The following is a 20,294-nucleotide window of genomic DNA, read 5'->3' on the forward strand; positions in this document are numbered from 1 at the left end:
TATACTATTATTGCCACTACTTTTTAATTTGTTAAAGACTTTTCTTAATTTTGTGGGTTTTTTAACATTTGTGATTACAAAAAGTTGATATCTTTATTTTTTGTTTCTTTTTTTATTCAGGCCCTTCTAATTACCAAAAAGAGGGTTGTTTAGATTTTTTTAAGACTATAATTCATGTATATTCTATTATATTGTTTTGAGACTCTTTATTCTCATTCAATGAAAAAGAGGATTAAAAGTAATATTATTTCTTGATGTTATAATATTTATCATATTTATAAAAATAATTACTATACTATATTATCATTTTTAATTTTCAATGTAATTTGAGATATTTTTAAATATATTTTCTAATTAATATTATATATATATATATATATATATATATATATATATATATATATATATATATCTCAAAAAATTATTTTTCCTTATTTTTTATTTTTAATATTGAGAAGAATTTAATTCATCCCATAAATCAATCAATTTTTAAATATATTTTCTTTTAAGAAAAAAAGAAAATTCTTCTTATTTCATATATATATATATATATATATATATATATATATATATACTAATTTTTGTTTATTATCAGTCAATTACGTCGCTTAAATCATTAAAGATTTATAAAATAAATAAATTTATTCAAAGATAAAATAAAATAATTTTATTCAACTAACTTTATTATTTATTAATATATTTTTGACCATCATAAATACAAAATAAAATAAAGTTTTAAAAATAGTATTCAACTATTAACTAGAAAATCTAATTGATTAAAAGTAATAATTAAACATTAAAAAAATAAAGAAATATAACATTTATCAAAACAATTTTTTATTAAAATAAACTTATTATAAAACATAAAATAATAATAATTAATTAAAAAATCTAACAAATACTTTAAGGACACTTTCTAGATATTTAAAAGATTCAAGTCAAATATTAATTAAAAAAATATTTTTTTATTAAAAATTTTCAAAAAGTGTTCTCTATAATAAAATAATTTAATTGATATATATTTTTTGAAATGCCAATATTACCCTTATAAAGTTTGACTTAAAAACCAAAATTGAGTCCATAACAGAAAACCTGCATTCAATCACACAAAACAAGGGCAAATGGGTAACAGAGAGACAGACAAATAAGAGTGAGAGAGTTACAAAAACAAAACACATGTTCTTGTGATTCTGAACAAGACTTGAATCCCTTACAACACAATCCAACCATGGATATCTCTATGCGAAAGTCAATGGAAGAGTTAACAAAAGAGGCACAACGAACGGGTGGTGATCCTTTTGTTTGGGCTGTTCAGATGTATTCCAATTTGAACTCATCTGGAGAATCTTTTCCCTCTTCACAACTCGCTGAGTTTTTGGTTTCTTACATTTGTTGGGATAACAATGTTCCTATTCTCTGGAAGTTTCTTGATATGGCATTGATTCATAATATTGTTCCTCCGTTGTTTCTTCTTTCTCTTCTTTCTGTCAGGTTGGTTCATTTTGCTTTTCTCACTTTTTTAATTTCATCCATGGTTTTTATATTTTTGTTTTTGCTTTCAATTATTAATTTTTTTGTTTTTGTTTTTGCAGGGTTATTCCTTGTAGACATGTTCAACCTGGAGCTTATAGATTGTATTTGGAGCTCATCAGAATGCATGCTTTTCAACTCAAATCTCTGATTGAAAAACCGGATTATCAAAAGTGAGTTTCAATTTATGAAATTTATGTAATTTATGAAAATAAATACTTGTTTACATTCCGATCGTGTTATGTTATTTGAAAATCTTTGTGATGTTGTTACTACATTTATGATTGGTTGTTGAAATCTGTTTATTGATGGTTATGGCTATGACTTTGGGCCTTTTTGGATATACAACTAAATTAAGTGCTTATAGTTTAAGTGGTTCTTATGTAAGTGGTTATGTATAAGCTACTTTTATACCAGAAGAAAAATAAAGTCAAACTATTTTTGTGAGAGTTTATGAAAATAAGCTGAAAAGAGTTTATGTAGATATCATAAGTTGTTTTCAAACAGTTTCGTAAGTGATTATGTCAAGTAAGTCGATCCAAACAGATCATGGTCAGATTCAATGCATATTTTTCTATGACTGAATGTGATTACAAAATTAAGTTTCTAATTTAAAGGGTAATGTTACAGCTGGAACTCTTTTTTATGTATGTATTCTATGGTATGTTTTATTTTTTATTTGAGATTATATTTCAGATCGACCGTTTTTGGTATGGGATTTTTCTCTCGTCTATTGGTTGGTATCAACTTTGTAATTCCTTATTAACTCTTGGTTATGCATTGGACAGGGTTATGAAATCCGTAGACGGTGTTCTTCATCTTTCCCAAATATTCGGCATATCACAAAGTGAGCCTGGCAATTTGGTGGTCGAATTTATTTTTTCACTTGTCTGGCAGTTGCTTGATGCATCGTTGGGTGACGAAGGATTGCTAGAATTCACTCCCGACAAAAAGTGTAAATGGGCAATGGTATATCAAGAAATGGAATTGGATGGACACAACGATTATAGTGATACTGAACAAAAGGAGAGATTACGTAATACTAATACGCTAATAGCTATCGAGTTGATCGGGCGGTTTTTGCAGGATAAGATTTCTTCGAGGATTCTCTGCCTGGCTCGCCAAAATTTGTATGTATTTGTAATTTGTAATATTTATATTTTTCTTTCACATTTCTTGAAGTTGATAAGATTCTGGAATTTCCTATCTATTCAATTTAGCATATGATTCACAATTTTTCATTTTCGTTTCCTGTTTTTTTATCAGGCCTGTACATTGGCTAAGTTTTGTTCAACGGCTGCAGCTGCTGGGAAATAATTCATCAACATTGAAAAACTCAAAAACTCTAAGTCCCGAGACGCTTATGCATTTGGTTTCAGATACTTGTATGGTATTATCTCAAGAATGCAAAACAACTTCACAGAAAAAGTTCCGTAAAGTTATGGATTTTGAATATCTTTCTTCATCTGCATCATTGTGTGATGGTGCAACTCATTCTGCACTTTGGATTCCGCTTGATCTGGTCCTGGAGGATACAATGGATGGCTATCAAGTTAGTGCAACAAGTGCCGTTGAAGAAATTAGTGGTAAGACCGTGTAATACATATTGGAATTTGCAAGTTTTGCATGTTTTGTGATTTGCATGTTTTGTCGTTGTTGTTTAGGTTTGATAAAGACCCTTCGAGCAATAAATGGCACCTCTTGGTATGACACGTTTTTAGGCCTTTGGTTTGCAAGTCTTCGGCTTGTTCAGAGGGTAAAACTCTTCCTCTTAAACTTAATGTGTTTTCTTTGTAGTTACATTTGCATCAGGGGCTTACTTCATTAAATTAACTTTGAATATGTATATAGGAAAGAGATCCTATTGAGGGCCCAATGCCGCATCTCGATACCCGCTTATGCATGCTATTGTGTATCATACCTCTTGTTCTTGCCAATCTTGTTGAAGAGGAGGAGGAAGAACAGATGCCCGTTGATGAAAACGGATATGGTCGTACAAATCACAGCAAAGAGAAAAGGGTTCCTGGAAAATGTCGTAATGATTTAGTCTCAAGTCTCCAGGTACTGGGCGAGTATCAAAGCTTGCTTACTCCACCTCAATCTGTTACTGCTGCCGCAAATCAGGCTGCTGCAAAAGCTATGCTATTTATTTCTGGTGTCACTGTAGGGAGTGCATATTTTGACTGCCTCACCATGGCGGAGATGCCATTTGACTGTTGTAAGTGATATTGCATTCTATATTAACTTGTGTGACTAGACCCTTTATTTGTAAATATTTCACCTAAAACTACTTGTTTGTAAGTTACCATATATTTTTCAAAAAGTTTAAATTGTTTCTATGTTTTCAGCTGGAAACATGCGTCATCTGATAGTTGAGGCTTGTATTGCTCGAAATCTACTCGACACATCTGCGTACGCATGGCCAGGTTATGTGAATGGACAGATCAATCAAATACCTCAATGTATACCAGCTCAAGTACCTGGCTGGTCATCATTTATGAAGGGAGCCCCACTTACTTCAGCGATGGTGAATGCTCTGGTTTCAAGTCCTGCCACAAGGTATGATCAAATTTTCGCTTATTTGGTCATTTTATTCATATAACTATTTGTGAGTACATCCAAGTACTTGAAATGTGTGAATTTTAGGCAAAGGTATTCCTGTTTAGTATTTATGGTATTCCCTTCTACGTGGGCTGACACAATGCTATGACCTTTTTATCAAAAAAATATTTTGGAAGTCTTGAGCATACCTTAAAAGAAGCCACTTAAAACGTTTTTCAATGGCTCTACATAAATGTGTTTCTAACGATTTTGTCAAATAGTGACTATTGCGTCAAGGTTTTAAATAACGGTCATGTTGCGGTTGCGTATAGGCTTTCGAGATTTTGGCTGATACAACTTCAAGGTGTTGCATTACAGATTACGGTCGTCATAGTGTAAATTAATCGCAATATTGCACAATACAATTTGATTCCATTCTCACTGCAAAACAAAATTTTAGTTCAGATTTTGCAGTTATAAAGAATATTTTCTGCGATTTGTATTTCCATATTCAAATTCTAAAAAGAGTCCATAACAGTATTTCGCGGCCGTAACTATGTTTTGTCGCGGTTGTAACGTTTTCTCATCCGTGATTTTTTTCTGCATTAAAACAGTGAATAACGGTATCGGAAACTTCCTATACCGATTTTGTCGCGGCTGTTTTTTAAAACCTTTGAGTCATAGCATAGCAGAATTTGGAGAAACCTCTGTTGTTTTGTGATACCCGGTTTAGTTTAAAATGTTGTCAAATTGCAGCTACAGTGACGCTATAGCGTTGCGGAATTTGAGCAAACTGCTATTATCCACAATCCGCAATGGACAACATTGGTTTCAACACTATCTATCACACGAGTGATTTGAAGATTTTATTACCTTCAATCTCATCATGGTCAATGCATCTATCACTGTGATTTAATGTACTGAAACATGTGATAAATAGTGTAGAAACCAATGTTGTCTAAATAAATACCACAGACATTAATCATAAACTAAATTTATACGATAACAATGGTGACTAAAAACGGGTAGACTTTTAAAATACTGATGCCTGGTCTTCAGTGTTTTTTTTTCTTTCCTGAAGCCAGGAATGTGAGATGCTCTTTTTTGTAAATTTACCAAAAGCTAAAGCAACTGAATTTACGCTCCTGGATTTGATGGAAGCTTAGCAGAACTGGAGAAAATTTTTGAAGTTGCAATTGCGGGATCAGAAGATGAAAAGATATCGGCTGCTACCATTCTTTGCGGAGCATCCCTAATTCGAGGCTGGAATATACAGGTACGAATTTGTACAGTAGAACATGTATACGCCAAAACTAGCTCTGTAGTGCAGACTGTAGAGCATAATATCCTTCTTCTGAACGACCTTCCCAACCTAATAAATTTTGCATCTCTATTTTATGCAGGAGCATACTGTTCATTTCATTCTCAGGTTACTATCTCCACCGGTTCCTGCAGAGAACTCGGAAGGAAACAACTATTTGATTAATTATGCTCCAATACTTAATGCGCTCTTCATTGGAATTGCACCTATTGATTGTGTCCAAGTATTTTCGCTCCATGGCTTGGTAAGTTTAATTCTATTTTCTCTCCAATACGATTCTTATATATTCAACTAACCCTTTTTTTTTTAAACTTTGAATTAACGCATTTCCAAATCTCCAACCAGGTTCCACAGCTTGCATGTTCGTTGATGCCAATCTGTGAAGTTTTTGGGTCGTGTATGCCGAACATCTCATGGACACTTCCATCTGGGGAAGAAATATCAGCCCATGCTGTGTTTTCTAATGTATTTATTCTTCTTTTAAAGTTGTGGAAATTTAATTGTCCTCCTCTTGAACATGGAATTGGAGATGCGCCAACTGTTGGTTCTCAACTAACTCCTGAATACTTGCTATTAGTACGAAACTCTCACTTATTGTCAGCTGGTAACGTCCGGAAGAATAGTAACAGGAGGAGACTCTCGGAAATTGCGAGTCTATCGTCGCCAAATTCTGTATTTGTCGACTCCTTTCCAAAATTAAAAGTCTGGTATCGTCAGCATCAAGCGTGCATAGCTTCAACACTCTCTGGTCTTGTTCATGGAACCCCTTTCCATCAAATAGTTGAGGGACTTCTTAACATGATGTTCAGAAAGATTAACAGAGGAAACCAAGCTAGTATTGCATCCGGAAGCAGTAGCTCTTCTGGGCCTGGCAATGACGATGCCTCTACTGGACCAAAGTTGCCTGCTTGGGATATTCTTGAAGCCATTCCCTTCGTAGTTGATGCTGCTCTCACGGCATGTGCTCATGGAAGATTGTCTCCGCGTGAGTTGGCGACAGGTATGCATGTTTTTCTCACATGAATCCAACAGAACATTGAACAGCTTATATAAAGCAACTAAACAAGTTCGTGTTCCTGTAGATGTGTTTTTTGATGTACATAACAATATCATAATACTGTAATGCTTTTCTTAACACCAGGGCTAAAGGATTTAGCTGATTTTCTTCCTGCATCACTGGCAACCATAGTAAGTTACTTCTCTGCTGAAGTAACTCGAGGAGTTTGGAAACCAGCATTTATGAATGGAACGGATTGGCCAAGTCCTGCTGCAAATCTACAGAACGTAGAGGAACAGATAAAGAAAATCTTGGCTGAAACTGGTGTTGATGTGCCTAGCCTTACTACAGGTTTTCTTCTTGTTACTCTAAATTCTAAAAACTTCTTTATATCCCGACTTACAATGCATTTTTGGCGACACAACACAACACAATTTACATTTATATTTCATCTTTTACACTGCTTGACTCGAGTATTAATATGATGTTGTCTTTCATTGTGACCATTGGTTGTTATTTCCACAGGAGACAGCTCTCCTGCCACACTTCCGTTGCCGTTGGCTGCCTTCACAAGTCTCACCATAACCTACAAAGTTGATAGATCATCAGAGCGGTTTCTTCATTTGGCTGGCCAAACACTGGAGGGCTTGGCTGCAGGTTGTCCATGGCCTTGCATGCCGATTGTTGCTTCCTTGTGGACACAAAAGGCAAGACGTTGGAGCGACTTCCTTATCTTCTCAGCGTCCAGAACCGTTTTCCTTCACAACAGCGATGCAGTAGTTCAACTTGTTAAAAGCTGCTTCACAGCTACCCTCGGCATGAGTAGCTCCTCTATTTCAAGCAGTGGTGGTGTTGGAGCCCTACTCGGCCATGGATTTAAGTCCAATTTATCCGGAAGGATTTGCCCTGTTGCTCCAGGACTTCTCTACTTGCGCGCTTACCGGTCAGTCAGAGACATTGTTTTCTTGACAGAAGAAATCGTTTCAATCTTGATGCAGTCAGTTAGAGAAATAGTTTGCGGCGGGCTGCCAAAACAGCCGCCACTGAAAAAGTTCAAACCAACCAAAGACAGCGCAAAATACAGACATGTTTCACTTGCTGAATCAATGACAAAAGTAAAACTTGCTGCCGCACTCGGTGCTTCCTTAGTATGGATATCAGGTGGTTTGGCGCTGGTTCAGTTATTAATAAACGAAACATTACCGTCATGGTTTATATCAAACCACAGATCAGACCAAGAAGAAAAGTCTAACGGAATGGTTGCAATGCTAGGCGGATACGGACTTGCTTACTTTGCAGTCCTCTGCGGTGCTTTCGCTTGGGGAGTCGATTCATCATCGTCAGCCTCAAAGCGACGCCAGAAAGTTTTAGGAACCCACATGGAGTTTCTTGCAAGTGCACTTGATGGTAAGATATCACTCGGCTGCGATCCAGCTACTTGGCGCGCGTATGTGTCGGGTTTTGTGAGTTTGATGGTAAGCTGTACACCAAACTGGGTGCTGGAAGTTGATGTACAAGTGTTGAAGAGACTGAGCAAAGGGTTGAGGCGATTGAATGAAGAGGAGCTCGCTCTTACTCTGTTGGGTGCTGGTGGGATTGGTACAATGGGTGCTGCAGCTGAACTCATCATTGATACTGAAATCTAAGCATTTTACCATGCACTTTTATGATATGTACATAAGTTAAATTTCTTGCATAACAAGGTGTTTAGCTTTTGATGTATCAGAGTTTTTGTTTTTATTTTAAAGTAGCACAACGATAGTGTTTTTTTTTGTCAAAATATACTATCGGAAAAATAGTGGATTTTTGTCGAAATATATGATGGTCTGTTTTAGCAGATTTGAGTTTAAATTGTATGAAATTTATTGAAAATTATATGATTGAATGAATTGCTAAACCTAATCATAGTAGGAGAAATTAACCTGCCATCCCACACTTATATCCGACATCCTCCAAAGTGTAACAAATGATCAAATAATCTTGTTTAAAGTTTTCAAAAAAAAAAATTGAAATTTTGTAGACTGGAAATTTTAACTGGAAATTTAGAAATTTCTGGGAGATTTTATCAGCAATATTGAAATTTCCAAAAGATTTTATCGGAAAATTTGAAATTTACGGGAGATTTTATCAGAAAATTTTGAAATTTCTAATAAATTTTATTAGAAATTTTGAAATTTCCGAAAAATTTTAACATCAATTTGAAAATTTCTAAGATTTTATCACAAATTTTAAAATTTTTGGAAGTAATTGCAACTTATTGAAATTTTTTAATGAACTATCAGAAATTTCGTATATACTAGAAATTTCAATAGTGTACCGGAAATTTTGTTCGGAAAAAATTACTTCCATTTCACCAATAACATTTCTAAGATAATGAAAAATGAGGAACATTATATATATATATATATATATATATATATATATATATATATATATATATATATATATATATATATATATATATATATATATATATATATATATATATATATATATATATATATATATATATATATATATATATATATATAACTTGGGGTGGCAAGTAAAATTCTCTCGTACTTAGTGTGAAGATATGAGGGGCCAAACAAAACTCTGCTTAAAAAGTTCTGATTTGTCAAAAGAAATTCATGTCCAAATTTTATATATCACTTGGAGAGTTAGCACCCCCTACTTTTATGTTTCAATAATAAACACCTTGTATTTTTCTATTTTAAAAACCACATCCTTTTAGATTTACCAATCCCAAAAAAGCTTTATTATTTTTTTGAATATTTTCAATCTTTATATTTAATCTTAATAAAAACTAAATAGGGATTTCTTTTGAAAAAAAAAATTAAGAATGGATAAGTTCTTTTGGGGCATGAATTATGACTATAAAGGGAAAGTCCTTCGTAAAATTTTAATGATTTTTTTCTTTTTCCATTTCTTGAAATCTCATAAATTTTTAAAATTGAAAAAAATGCCTTTCAAATTCTAGACTGCGGGTCATGTTTGGACATGTTTTAAGTTCTAAATTCTAAAATCCAAACCAAACTAAAAATAAAGAAAAGAGCAACTTAGATGATTACATTAAAAAATCAATGGTATATTTCAGATTATATATGATGAATATATGAAGGATAGTTCAGATTGTATAATCTAAATCAGGATTCAGGACCTAACTTTAATTAAAAAAACAAAAACCAGTAACTATATCAAAATTCATGATATCTTAATAAATATAGCAAAATATCATTTCAAATATAAAATATATGTACTCCCTCCGTCCCAAAATATAAGAGAAAAAAATGCATTTTTCTTGTCCCAAAATATAAGAGAAAAAATCATCTTTCATTTCTTTCAAGGTAAAATTAAATGCAAATTGCATTTAACTTATATTCTCTCATCATTTTTAATACCAACAACCAATTAAATTTTTTTTTACATCTTCTAAAGCACTTTATTTCAAGAAAATCATAAGTAAAATAATTGTATTTTTACTTTTCTTAATAAACGTGATTTTGTTTTTTTCTCTTATAATTTGGGACGGAGGGAGTAGTCTACTAATCAAACAGATTTTACTTAATCTTTTGGTAGGACTATATATTAGAATATCATATAAAGTGTCATCCTCAACACTTAAAATTATATATACAAAAATATCATATATATATATATATATATATATATATATATATATATATATATATATATATATATATATATATATATATATATATAATATTATCTTAAACTATCACATCTCCTTGAGCACGAATGCTTTCATCGTACCTAACTATTTCATAAAGATATATGTAATTCCAATATGATATTTTTTGTTGACGCTGTCTTTCTCACATTAAACTTGTAGAAGGTATTGGACAATCATTGTTCAAATATACATGTACCAAAGATTACAAGTGTTATGTGTACGATTACAAGTGTTATGTTACACTCAGAAAAAGTTACAATCCGTCTAGAAATTTCTCAGTGCTATAGAGCTACCCCACGGAAGAAAACATGTGATCCAAGTCCCGGATATACCCTAGTGCTCTCTGCATCACACGCATAGCATATAGCGGGTTGCTATAACCGTCTCACTATATAAAGAATATGCGCGAAGAACTCAGGTACACCATTTCAAATTCAATTTTCATTCACTCTTCTCTCCCACATATTAATTTGAGCGTTGAAGTTCTAACCTTGCAGGCTAGATCCCCTCCATCGTAATCCTCCGCAACCACCGAATCACCAATTAATTTTGGTTCTGTAACGGAACAGTGGCGCCGTTTTTGGAAATCAACTTCTGATTCCCGTGTTTTCCACAATCTCTAATTAGCTATTTGATTCATCAATTCGTAACCTTCTAAGATATAGAATTAAAAGTTATCAAAATCAAACATGAAGATCCATCCTGTTCGACCATATCAAGTAGCTGTTGGAGCGGTATAGCGGCAAGCAACAAAAGTTTTGGAAATATTTATCCGGGAAATTATCGTGTCCACAGAGATTGGTGCTACTGAACTGCCGTTCGACGAATTCTTAAATCTTGAGTTTGGGTTCAATGAGTTTTACGTAAGAACAGGAAAAATATAACATATGAACATAAAATAAATACATTCTTGATAGAGAATAACTTATCTGGTTTGAATATAAACTACTCCTCACAAACTTAGATTTATCACTCCGCCGTACTCAATCTACAATACTCATCAGAATCACCACATATCCCTCACATCAATGTCCATTTCTGCAACACCGACGAGAGTTCAACTATATTGCTCTTTCGACAATGTCTCAACCGATCGAACAACACAGAGACATTAAACTCAGATATTATGTGAATGTTAACCCCAATCCTATGTCTAGAATCAAAAGCTAACAGATATCCCCCTAATCAAGATTTGTGATGTCTATTTCTACAACAACACAAATCCAAAGCATTTAAGCAAAAAGATCAAGGAAACACCGATTAAGATTTGTAAAGCAAACTTTATACAACTAGTAGAAAAAGCAACAAACATCCATGGGTTTAGAGTAATTTACATACAAACTCACCAAAAGAGAAATACAAAGAGAAGAGAAGAAGAGGAACCAAACATTTCTTGGTTTGTCAACACCAATCGATGAGAAATTCGACCTCCGATCATCCGATTACAAGCTCCAATGGTGTTTCCAAGCTAAATCTACCCAAAAATGACCTAAGATGAGTTAGGGTTCAAAAATACCCAAAACATAACCTAAAAAATATGATTTTTGCCTATTTATGCAATTTTGAGTTCTGCACAGCGCGCGTCGCGCCCAACCTGCTGTCATGAAAAAACATCTTTTAGTAAAAATGATGTAACTTGAGAACCGTAACTCCGATTTGCACCGGTTCGAAGCGTTGGAAAGTTTATTCAATTTTCTATCTAACAATGAATAAATGGCAGTCAAATTGATGATTTTTATTATCCTCATTTTGAGCCTTAACCACCGAATGAATTGATTCCGTCGCTCAAAATCGCGCGTTTGAAGCCGTGTCTTCGACACTTTATTGCTCATGCTCCAAATACGCAAGAATACCTACAAAAAGAGTAGAAAACTATCAAAAAGTATAAAAGGGTATGAAAATATATCTATTCACAAAGTATACGTATTTATGCACAAAACGGGGAATTATTCAACGATATTAACAAAAAGTATCGATAAGTGCAACAAAACATATATACAAAATAACTACATTTTGGCACTTAACAGTAGCGTATCAACTTTGATTTCCTGAATTTCGAGAATCCTGACTTCCATACTTTCCAGCGATGGTCGGATCTAAATCTAATCGTTCCAACGCATTACGCAAAGTTGCTTCTGGCGTTGCCCTTCTTCAAGCATTGCAGATCTAGTAGCAAGAACTCTGTTACATCCAAATCTACTCCAAGCTCCTTAGATCACTAGATTTGCCCTAATGACTTTGATTAAACTTCCAGTTCACACGCCAATTTCATAACAAGAAGCTTTATCTGGTTTCTAACTACTGCGAGCCAACCTCAGGATATCAGGTGCCAATGGATTGTTGAACAACACGTACAACATTGTTCGACAACGAAATTCAAAGGCAATATAGGATATGTTGCTTTGTCTCAAATAAAATATGTATAACACACTTCTGCGAGGAAACACCACGCAAGAGGCTATGTCTAAAATAAGCCAAGCCTCCATCCCAAAGTCGACTGCGTCGAGAAGAGGCAAAGCTAAAAAATTGCAGAATCAACAGAGAAGCAAGAAGCGACAGAGTCCTCCTCAAATCTTTGAGGGAGATCAAGGAATCCATGCTCCTCTACAATATCAGGTAAAAAAGAAGCTGTAACACCCCAAATCTACCCAACGGTTTATAAAGGAAATCAGAGTGCAAAAATCTCAAAACAACATACTTGAGGCGTCACATTATCAACTTAAAAACAATTCATATAAAAGCTCATTAAACAGATACATAGCATATATCAATAGGGAGAATTCATAACCAATGAATCTTCAAAACCAAATCAACTTTAAAACAATGCAGCGGAATTCATAAACTCATAAACTTCAAACAATAGCATCTTGGTCCAACATGAAAATACAAGACACAACTTCTTCATAAGACAACATCATAATCCAACATAAACATAATATAAGGAAACAAGCGTCAATCCCCCTGAGTGCTACGTATCAGAGCAACAGACACCAACTCGAACTACTAACTGTAACGACTACTCCACATCATTACCAACAAAGGGTAACATTCAAACAAAAGGGGTGAGATATAAAACAGTATAAAGGAACGTATGATAATACTTATAACAAAGATAAGATCATATTTCACCACTTCTCATCTCAAAGCAACTTACATCACAACAACAATGTTAATAATCAATCATAATAACATATTCAAATTCACAACTAAGTCATCCACAATTACAACATTCACTTCATAATCACAACGACAATTAAATGCAACTCAATATGCGACTCAACATTATGCATATGCATATGGTACCAATTGGAGTAAAACTCCTGTCTCAAACATTTTCCATTTGGGCCATCATCACTTTGCCATTTTTAGGCCATCGTCGTGGTTGCCATTTCCAGGCCGTCTCAAACTATGCAATGGATGCGACTCAATGATGTATATCCACAAAACACAACATTCATAATACATAACAACATCATCTCAACAACATCGACTCAATGCCAAGATTTCAATGGCAACAACAATATCATTACTATTAGAGTAATTCATCACATCTCAATCACATCTTTATGACATACAAACATACACAATTATTCAACTTCACAATACATCACCAAATGGGGAAAATATAATTCAAGAAAAGTTTTCAAAAGTTATTCCAATTATTCTCATTAGATAGACATTGATTTCAACTTTACGGAGATTCAAATGGTGAGTAAAAATGAGTTACTGATCAAAAGATACAACAATTAGAACTTTCAAAAAGTTTTTGACAGCAAAATTTGCTTAGCAGGCTTCAAGCGTGCTAACTGGAACTAAAAACAGAAGTGAACCATCTTTGCATCTCCGCTTAGCGGACTCACGAGTTTCAAAATTTGTTCCTAGACTTCTCTTAGCAGACCAGGGGTCGCTTAGCGCACATGCGATTTTGCAGAAAAATGACAGCAAACTCAGTTCTGCGAAAAAGCTAACCCACCACTCAAAATTACTTTCAAACATCAATTAAAAGCGCATATAACCAGTATTGAACATCCATTAACAACAGTCATTATCAAAAACATGTTTTGAACACAAATTCATAGAAATCTAGTATGAACCCTAACAATTTCAATTTCACAAACATGGTTACTAAGTATATAATCAAAACCCCACCATAATCTATCATCATGCAATCCCTTATCATGAAAAAATCCCACCCTTACCTTGGGTTTTGGATTGAAGACAACTCTAGCTTCAATTTTGGGATTTGACCTAGCTTTCTCTCCTCTTCCCTTCTTTCTCTTCTTTTCTCTTCTTTCACCAAATGATTTTCTAATTTCCTATTTTCTCAATTTCCCTTGTTTTGTTAAACTTACTAACTTATTATTACTAATGGGCTCTAATTAGCACCTCTCACTTACTAACACTAACACTAAGTTAGGCTCAATAGCTAATAGTCTAACCATGCCATTACTACTAATTCCTCAATAAAATAATATAATACCAATTAATTAACACATAAATCACACAACACACAATAAAATGGATAATTGAAATACAAACGGGCGTTACAGAAGCCGCCTAAGAATACGCAGAAGCATCCTCTGTGCGCCTGCATTTTGGGTAGCAGAATATTGAAATCAACGGAGAATCCTCCTATGTTGAGCAAATACAACGGGAATGGAGATCCAGGCGAAGATATGTAACTCGTCAACGAACACTTGAATTACTTCTATGCTGACAATTCCTCCAAGTGTAAACTATTTGTGCTAACTTTGATAAAATCGACCAGGCTATAGTTCAACGCTCTACTGGATGAGAGGATTTAGTCTTGGATGTACTTCTGTGAGAGATTCACTACTCAATTAACTGCTCAAAAAGGAAGCCAGTGACAATAGTTTCCTTGAGCGAGATCAGTTAAGGAAATAAGGAGAGCCTACGGTCTTACATTGACTGATTCTCGCAAGTGGCCGTGGAAGTAGAGGACATCGCAGAAGGTCTCAAGTGATGTATTTTTGAGAACAACCTATTGCAGGATAGCCCATTTAGGCAGAAGTTTGGGAAAAGATAAGCTCATACCATGTATGAACTGTTGAAGAGGGCTCAATATTTCATCAATCTCTAGGAAAAGGTTAACACCTGGTTCGAAAACCCGATTGTTGTCGACCCATTAATTCTATCCGCCCGACTGGGAAGGGGTTTCACCGGCGAAAAGATGAATCCAACTTGTCATACCCCAAAATTTGCCCATCATATTTTCTCATATTTCAGTCCATCTGACCTTCAAATACTCAAAGATACACAAGGAGGAAGCATACAGTCTCTCTCCTAAACAACGACCCTCCAACTAGGGTTTTGCTCCTCTCTAAGAAAAATCAGGTTCTGACACCTCAAGTGGGCCTCAGGGTCTCTCACATGTCTTATAATATCCTCATGACAAGTTTCAAGCTCTGATTCCTCAGAATGTTCAGTCGACTGCTCAAACGATCAATAATCGACTGGTTAACCTAAAAGTCAAACTATGGTCAAACCACAGTCAAAACTTCTGATTTTTGGTCAACATCCTCATCATGAAGTATCATCCGTCATTTGATCAAATGTTGATCATGATTCATCAAGGAAAGTTCAGAAATCAACAAAACTCAAAGTTTCTAAATTAGGGTTTTTTAACTAAAAGTCAATTGAACTTTGACCAGCCATAACTTTCACATGGAACATAAAAAATTGCCCATCCAAAAATGCTTCATTTGAGAGATATGAGCCAAAACATTACGGGTCCTTCTAAAGGATCGCAAAAAAGTCGTTTTTTCTCAAAGCTCATAACCTGAACATGGTAGACTCAATTGAGATGAAACCAAAAGCATCATTTAGAAGACACTCTAAGATTTATAAAAAGCTCAAAAACACTTCCATACAATAAAAAATGAATGAGTTATGGCTTGCATAAGTTGGGCAATTTTGAGAAAATGCATGAAATACAAAGTGGAGAAGTTTGAGGTTTTTAGACCTTTGGGCCTAACTTTTGGATTTCAAACATGTCCATGGGTCTTATATTTACCATTTTATTAATTATTTTATTTTTATAATATTTATCTTATTTATTTGAATTTTTTTAATTCATTTAAATATGAATAAATCATTATAAATGTGAAGAATTAATTTTAAATCAAAGATTTGATTTTTGTAATCAAATTCAATCATCCAAATTCTCCATATTAGCTGAAAATTTTGTGAAAAGTGGATTGGCAAGAGATTGATACAAAAATAACAACTTTCCAATATAATTTCAATCAAATTTTTCACCATTAAAACACTTGATTTTTACTTGATTCCCTCAACTTATATTAACCCTATTTCATGCTTCTATATATACCCTAGTGATTCTGCAAATAGGGGACGAAAAATTGAAGGAAGGAGAGAAGAAGAATAGGGTTTACAAGAAGAGAAAAATCAAGGAAACTAGGGCAAACGAAAATTGTTATTTGCAGCCTCTTTCCATCCAAACCGATTGCACCAATCTCTTTTTTGAGCATCCAAAGGTAAGAGTAGCCCCAGGTTTAAGTCCCATAACACGTTAATTGGTGTATTGCATTTGTTCATATTCATCCATGTTTCAAAATTTCGTATACCATGCATGACCGAGTTTTAATGTGATATGATGCTACTAACATGTTTATGGATCCATTTAGAACAGGTTCAACGCTTTACATGTGAGTTTTAGGACCGGGATTACAACTTGCCATGGTTAGGGTTCATAGAAGTGGAACTTTCGTGTTCCTATTTTCAGGACGTGTTAGGACGAAACGGTGCTTCTATAGTGTTCGTGAGGGCTTGAATGTGAGATCTGAGCGCTCTTTGTGTTGCATTAACGTGTTTTCCTTGAGTTTTAGTATGTGCAGGTTTAGCTACGAGATGTCGTAGCAAAGATCGAAGCGGAACAGCAACAAATTTGAAGCAAAGTGTATGGGGAAGATGATGAATAGTATATGGATCAGTTGACCGTACGTGTCTGCTATGCATTGGCCAGTCAATAGTCAGCCTAATCTCACTCTGATTCTCATTGGTTCTCGCCTGGGTTTGTGGGCCCCATTGTTTGACCAGCTCCATTAAGGTTTTGTGTTTAATATTTATTATTTGCAAATGATTTTGTTTACAGCGAATAAAAACAGTTGCATTGGCAAGGAGTGTTAGACGTGATGCAGCCGCACCTAGGTTTGATACCCAGCTATGACAATATATTTTTTCAAACCATTTAAACTCTGATCTAGCGCTTTGCCTCCCTATACGCGTACGATGCACTCTCCAATCTGGTCCATTAGATCTTCCAGCAATCAGATCTCACGCTCTCAAGGACGCAGCCCCATGGTATGCCATCAGAGATCTCCCACACTGGATCCCAGAGCTAAGTTTTCTAAAACCTTTGTTTTATTTTATTAATTACATAGACACTTTTGTTTATTTCTTTTTTATAATTATTTTTATTCTTTATTTATTTAAACTAACTACTTTTATCATATAATAATTTCATAACCAAATATTTTATTTAATCGAAACCCGATTTTATTTTTAATATTAAAAATAATTATTTTTTTAGTTTTTTAAATTAATATTTATTCTAGGGTTACAATTTAATTTTGGGTTCATTAAAATTATTTTATACCTTAAATCCTGATGTTAGCATGATAACCAATTACTGTCAATGGTAGGTGTTATCCATTAACGCATCTTTTAGCCTTACAAACCCTGTAGGTCATAATAAGTTTTCTTGAATAAACCTGCTAGGTTCAGGGGTAGGGTTTGTAAACCTTTTTAGGGTTTATAGATTTTTAATCAATTAAGGTTTGTAGATCACTCATACACTAACCTTTTTCTATCTTTGTTCAAATTTTCAGGATTAATCAAAATTCTCCGATTACGCGCCATGCCAAATAAAAAAAAAAGCTAAGTTTTGATCCCTCTATTTTTATCATTTAAATTATTTTTACCTTTTATTTTAATTTTTGCCTTATGGCTTGAATTATAATTGGTTTCAACTGTCAATGAATTATTCATACACTTACCGCTATTATTTTCTGTTTAATTCTCAGATGATCAGGGTCGATCAAGGTTCGAGGAAGATCGGGGCGGAGATCAAGATAATTAAATTATTTATATTTCTTATTTTCTGTTCTAATTCCCCATCCCCGCAGGTGTTTAATGTAATAGCGTAGGAATTTATTTTCTGCCGTTAATTTCTGCCATTTTAACTGCGTGGTTAGTAATCTTAGGGAGTGCAAGCCTTTAACAGAAGTAGATAACTAATTACAAGATAAATTTCTGAATTAACCACCTGATTGTGCCACACACGCACCTTTAGGGTAATCCCTCTTGTTGCCTTTGTTGCCTCTTGCCTTATAAACCTGTTGCCTCTAATACTAAATAGTCAAAGTCCCTCGATTCCGAGGATACCTAAAGCAAAGCAAATGTTGCCCTCAGTTCATTCATCATAACTTTTGTCCCTCGATGTTGCCTCGGTAAATGATGATTTGTCCCTATTGCTAAGGTATCCTCGCCTGTTGCCTAAAGGTTAAAATGACTATTATACCCTTCCCTTAGACTACCTGCCCTTTTTATGGCAAGGGACAGTCTTATGGCGAATGATTTCTCGATGACCCTTAAACATCCAATTGAAAGGCTTCCTACCCTCTTATGGTACGGATAGATCCTTTCGCCCGAAAAAGCTAAAAGAACGTACATTCAAACTTAGGGTAGGTAGCTATTAATTGCTTGCTCACAATCAATTCAAAAACCAAATACTTTTCACACCTCCTATTTCAAAACAATTTCAAATCAAGGCTACGCTTATTTACAAGCTAAAGTCCTTAACGAATTTTTACTATTCACACACGACACTCTTTCAAATTCAAACAAACAAAGTGAGCTAAGCAATTAAGAGCCCATGGATAACCATGGATGCAAAGGATGCCTTACACCTTCCTTTTGCATAACTTACTCCCCGAACTCAAAATCTTTTCAAAAGGTCTTTCCTGTTCTTTTAGCCTTTCCAATTGGATAAAATAAAAGTCGGTGGCGACTCTTGCTTAACCGCGACATTTCGATAAAAGTCAGTTGACCGTATTACACGACTGAGGAATGCATGGCCAATATGATAACTACACACCACTAAATGCATCATGGGAAAAGATCCACCAGGAGTTTGCTAACACAGAGTTTTGAAAGAGAGTAATTAGAGCCCATTTTTCCATCAGAGAGTCATCTCGGACACACAAGACCAAGTACTTCCACTTCCAAAAAGGCCACACTCATAACTCAAATGACTGTATATAACTGAAAAAGTTATTGACAGGTTGATAAATAGAGGCCGATTGTCCGAACACGTGAAGAGAGGAAAAAGGAAAGAGAATATTTTCCCAAGAGTAAGTCCCCCTAAAAAGTTATGGATAATTAGATCAGTGGCAAAGATAAAAAAGGATAATAAGGGAAAACGCCAATACATTGCTGCTAATATTAGAGGGGCACACCGAGCAAACCTTAATTCCAAGGGAATGATGAAAAGAAAGATCACTGAGATGCTGGCCATTCATAAGAAGGATGGAGGTACGTTGGCAAAAACCCATGACCATTCAATGCTAAGGTTTCGAGACTATGAGAAAGTCAGGGAAACCCCAAAATAAATATTTCCCTTAATAATAACAGCTACAATTGATATTTCGCTGTCTCCTGAATTATGATCGACAGTGGTAGCTTGTGTGATATCATGTATTTTGAGCTGTTTGAGAAGACCAACCTTGAGAGAGGAAGTTTATGGATGTACGAAGGATCAAATTTGCAAGCAGTCAACGTTACTACAACCCCTCCATGAGGTACATTGAATTAATGATATGTACATTAGTTAAATTTCTTGTATAATAAGCGATTTAGCTTTTGAATTATCACTGCTTTATTTTTATTTTAAAGTAGCACATCGATAGTGTATTTTTGTCTAAAAATACTATCGGAAAAATAGTGGATTTTTTGGTCAAAATATATGATAGTTTATTTTAGCAGATTTGAGTTTATATTGTATGAAGTTCATTAAAAATTTTCTAATTGAATGGTATGCTAAACCTAATCATAGTAGCTAGTGTGGAGATATAAGGGGCCAAACAAAACTTTGCTTAAAAATTTCTGTTAGGTGTCAAATATGTTTATATTTCCATATCAAAAGTTGACATGTTTTCTTGATAATAGAGTTT

The 20,294-nt window shown here is 34.3% G+C and overlaps 1 protein-coding gene across 1 annotated transcript; it reads left to right on the forward strand.

Annotated features, from left to right (window-relative positions):
* The first annotated feature begins 1,102 nt into the window (after positions 1-1,102).
* On the forward strand, positions 1,103-8,278 carry LOC131595475 (mediator of RNA polymerase II transcription subunit 33A-like). The gene is made up of 12 exons (XM_058867826.1): positions 1,103-1,491; positions 1,593-1,703; positions 2,319-2,660; positions 2,797-3,116; positions 3,195-3,286; positions 3,382-3,748; positions 3,879-4,089; positions 5,233-5,347; positions 5,475-5,636; positions 5,738-6,392; positions 6,534-6,740; positions 6,915-8,278. The coding sequence occupies exons 1-12, from the start codon at positions 1,229-1,231 to the stop codon at positions 8,033-8,035; spliced, it is 3,966 nt and encodes a 1,321-aa protein (XP_058723809.1). The 5' UTR covers positions 1,103-1,228; the 3' UTR covers positions 8,036-8,278.
* Positions 8,279-20,294: the final 12,016 nt, after the last annotated feature.

This window comes from Vicia villosa, linkage group LG4 (assembly GCF_029867415.1).
Source record: "Vicia villosa cultivar HV-30 ecotype Madison, WI linkage group LG4, Vvil1.0, whole genome shotgun sequence".
NCBI lineage: Eukaryota > Viridiplantae > Streptophyta > Magnoliopsida > Fabales > Fabaceae > Vicia > Vicia villosa.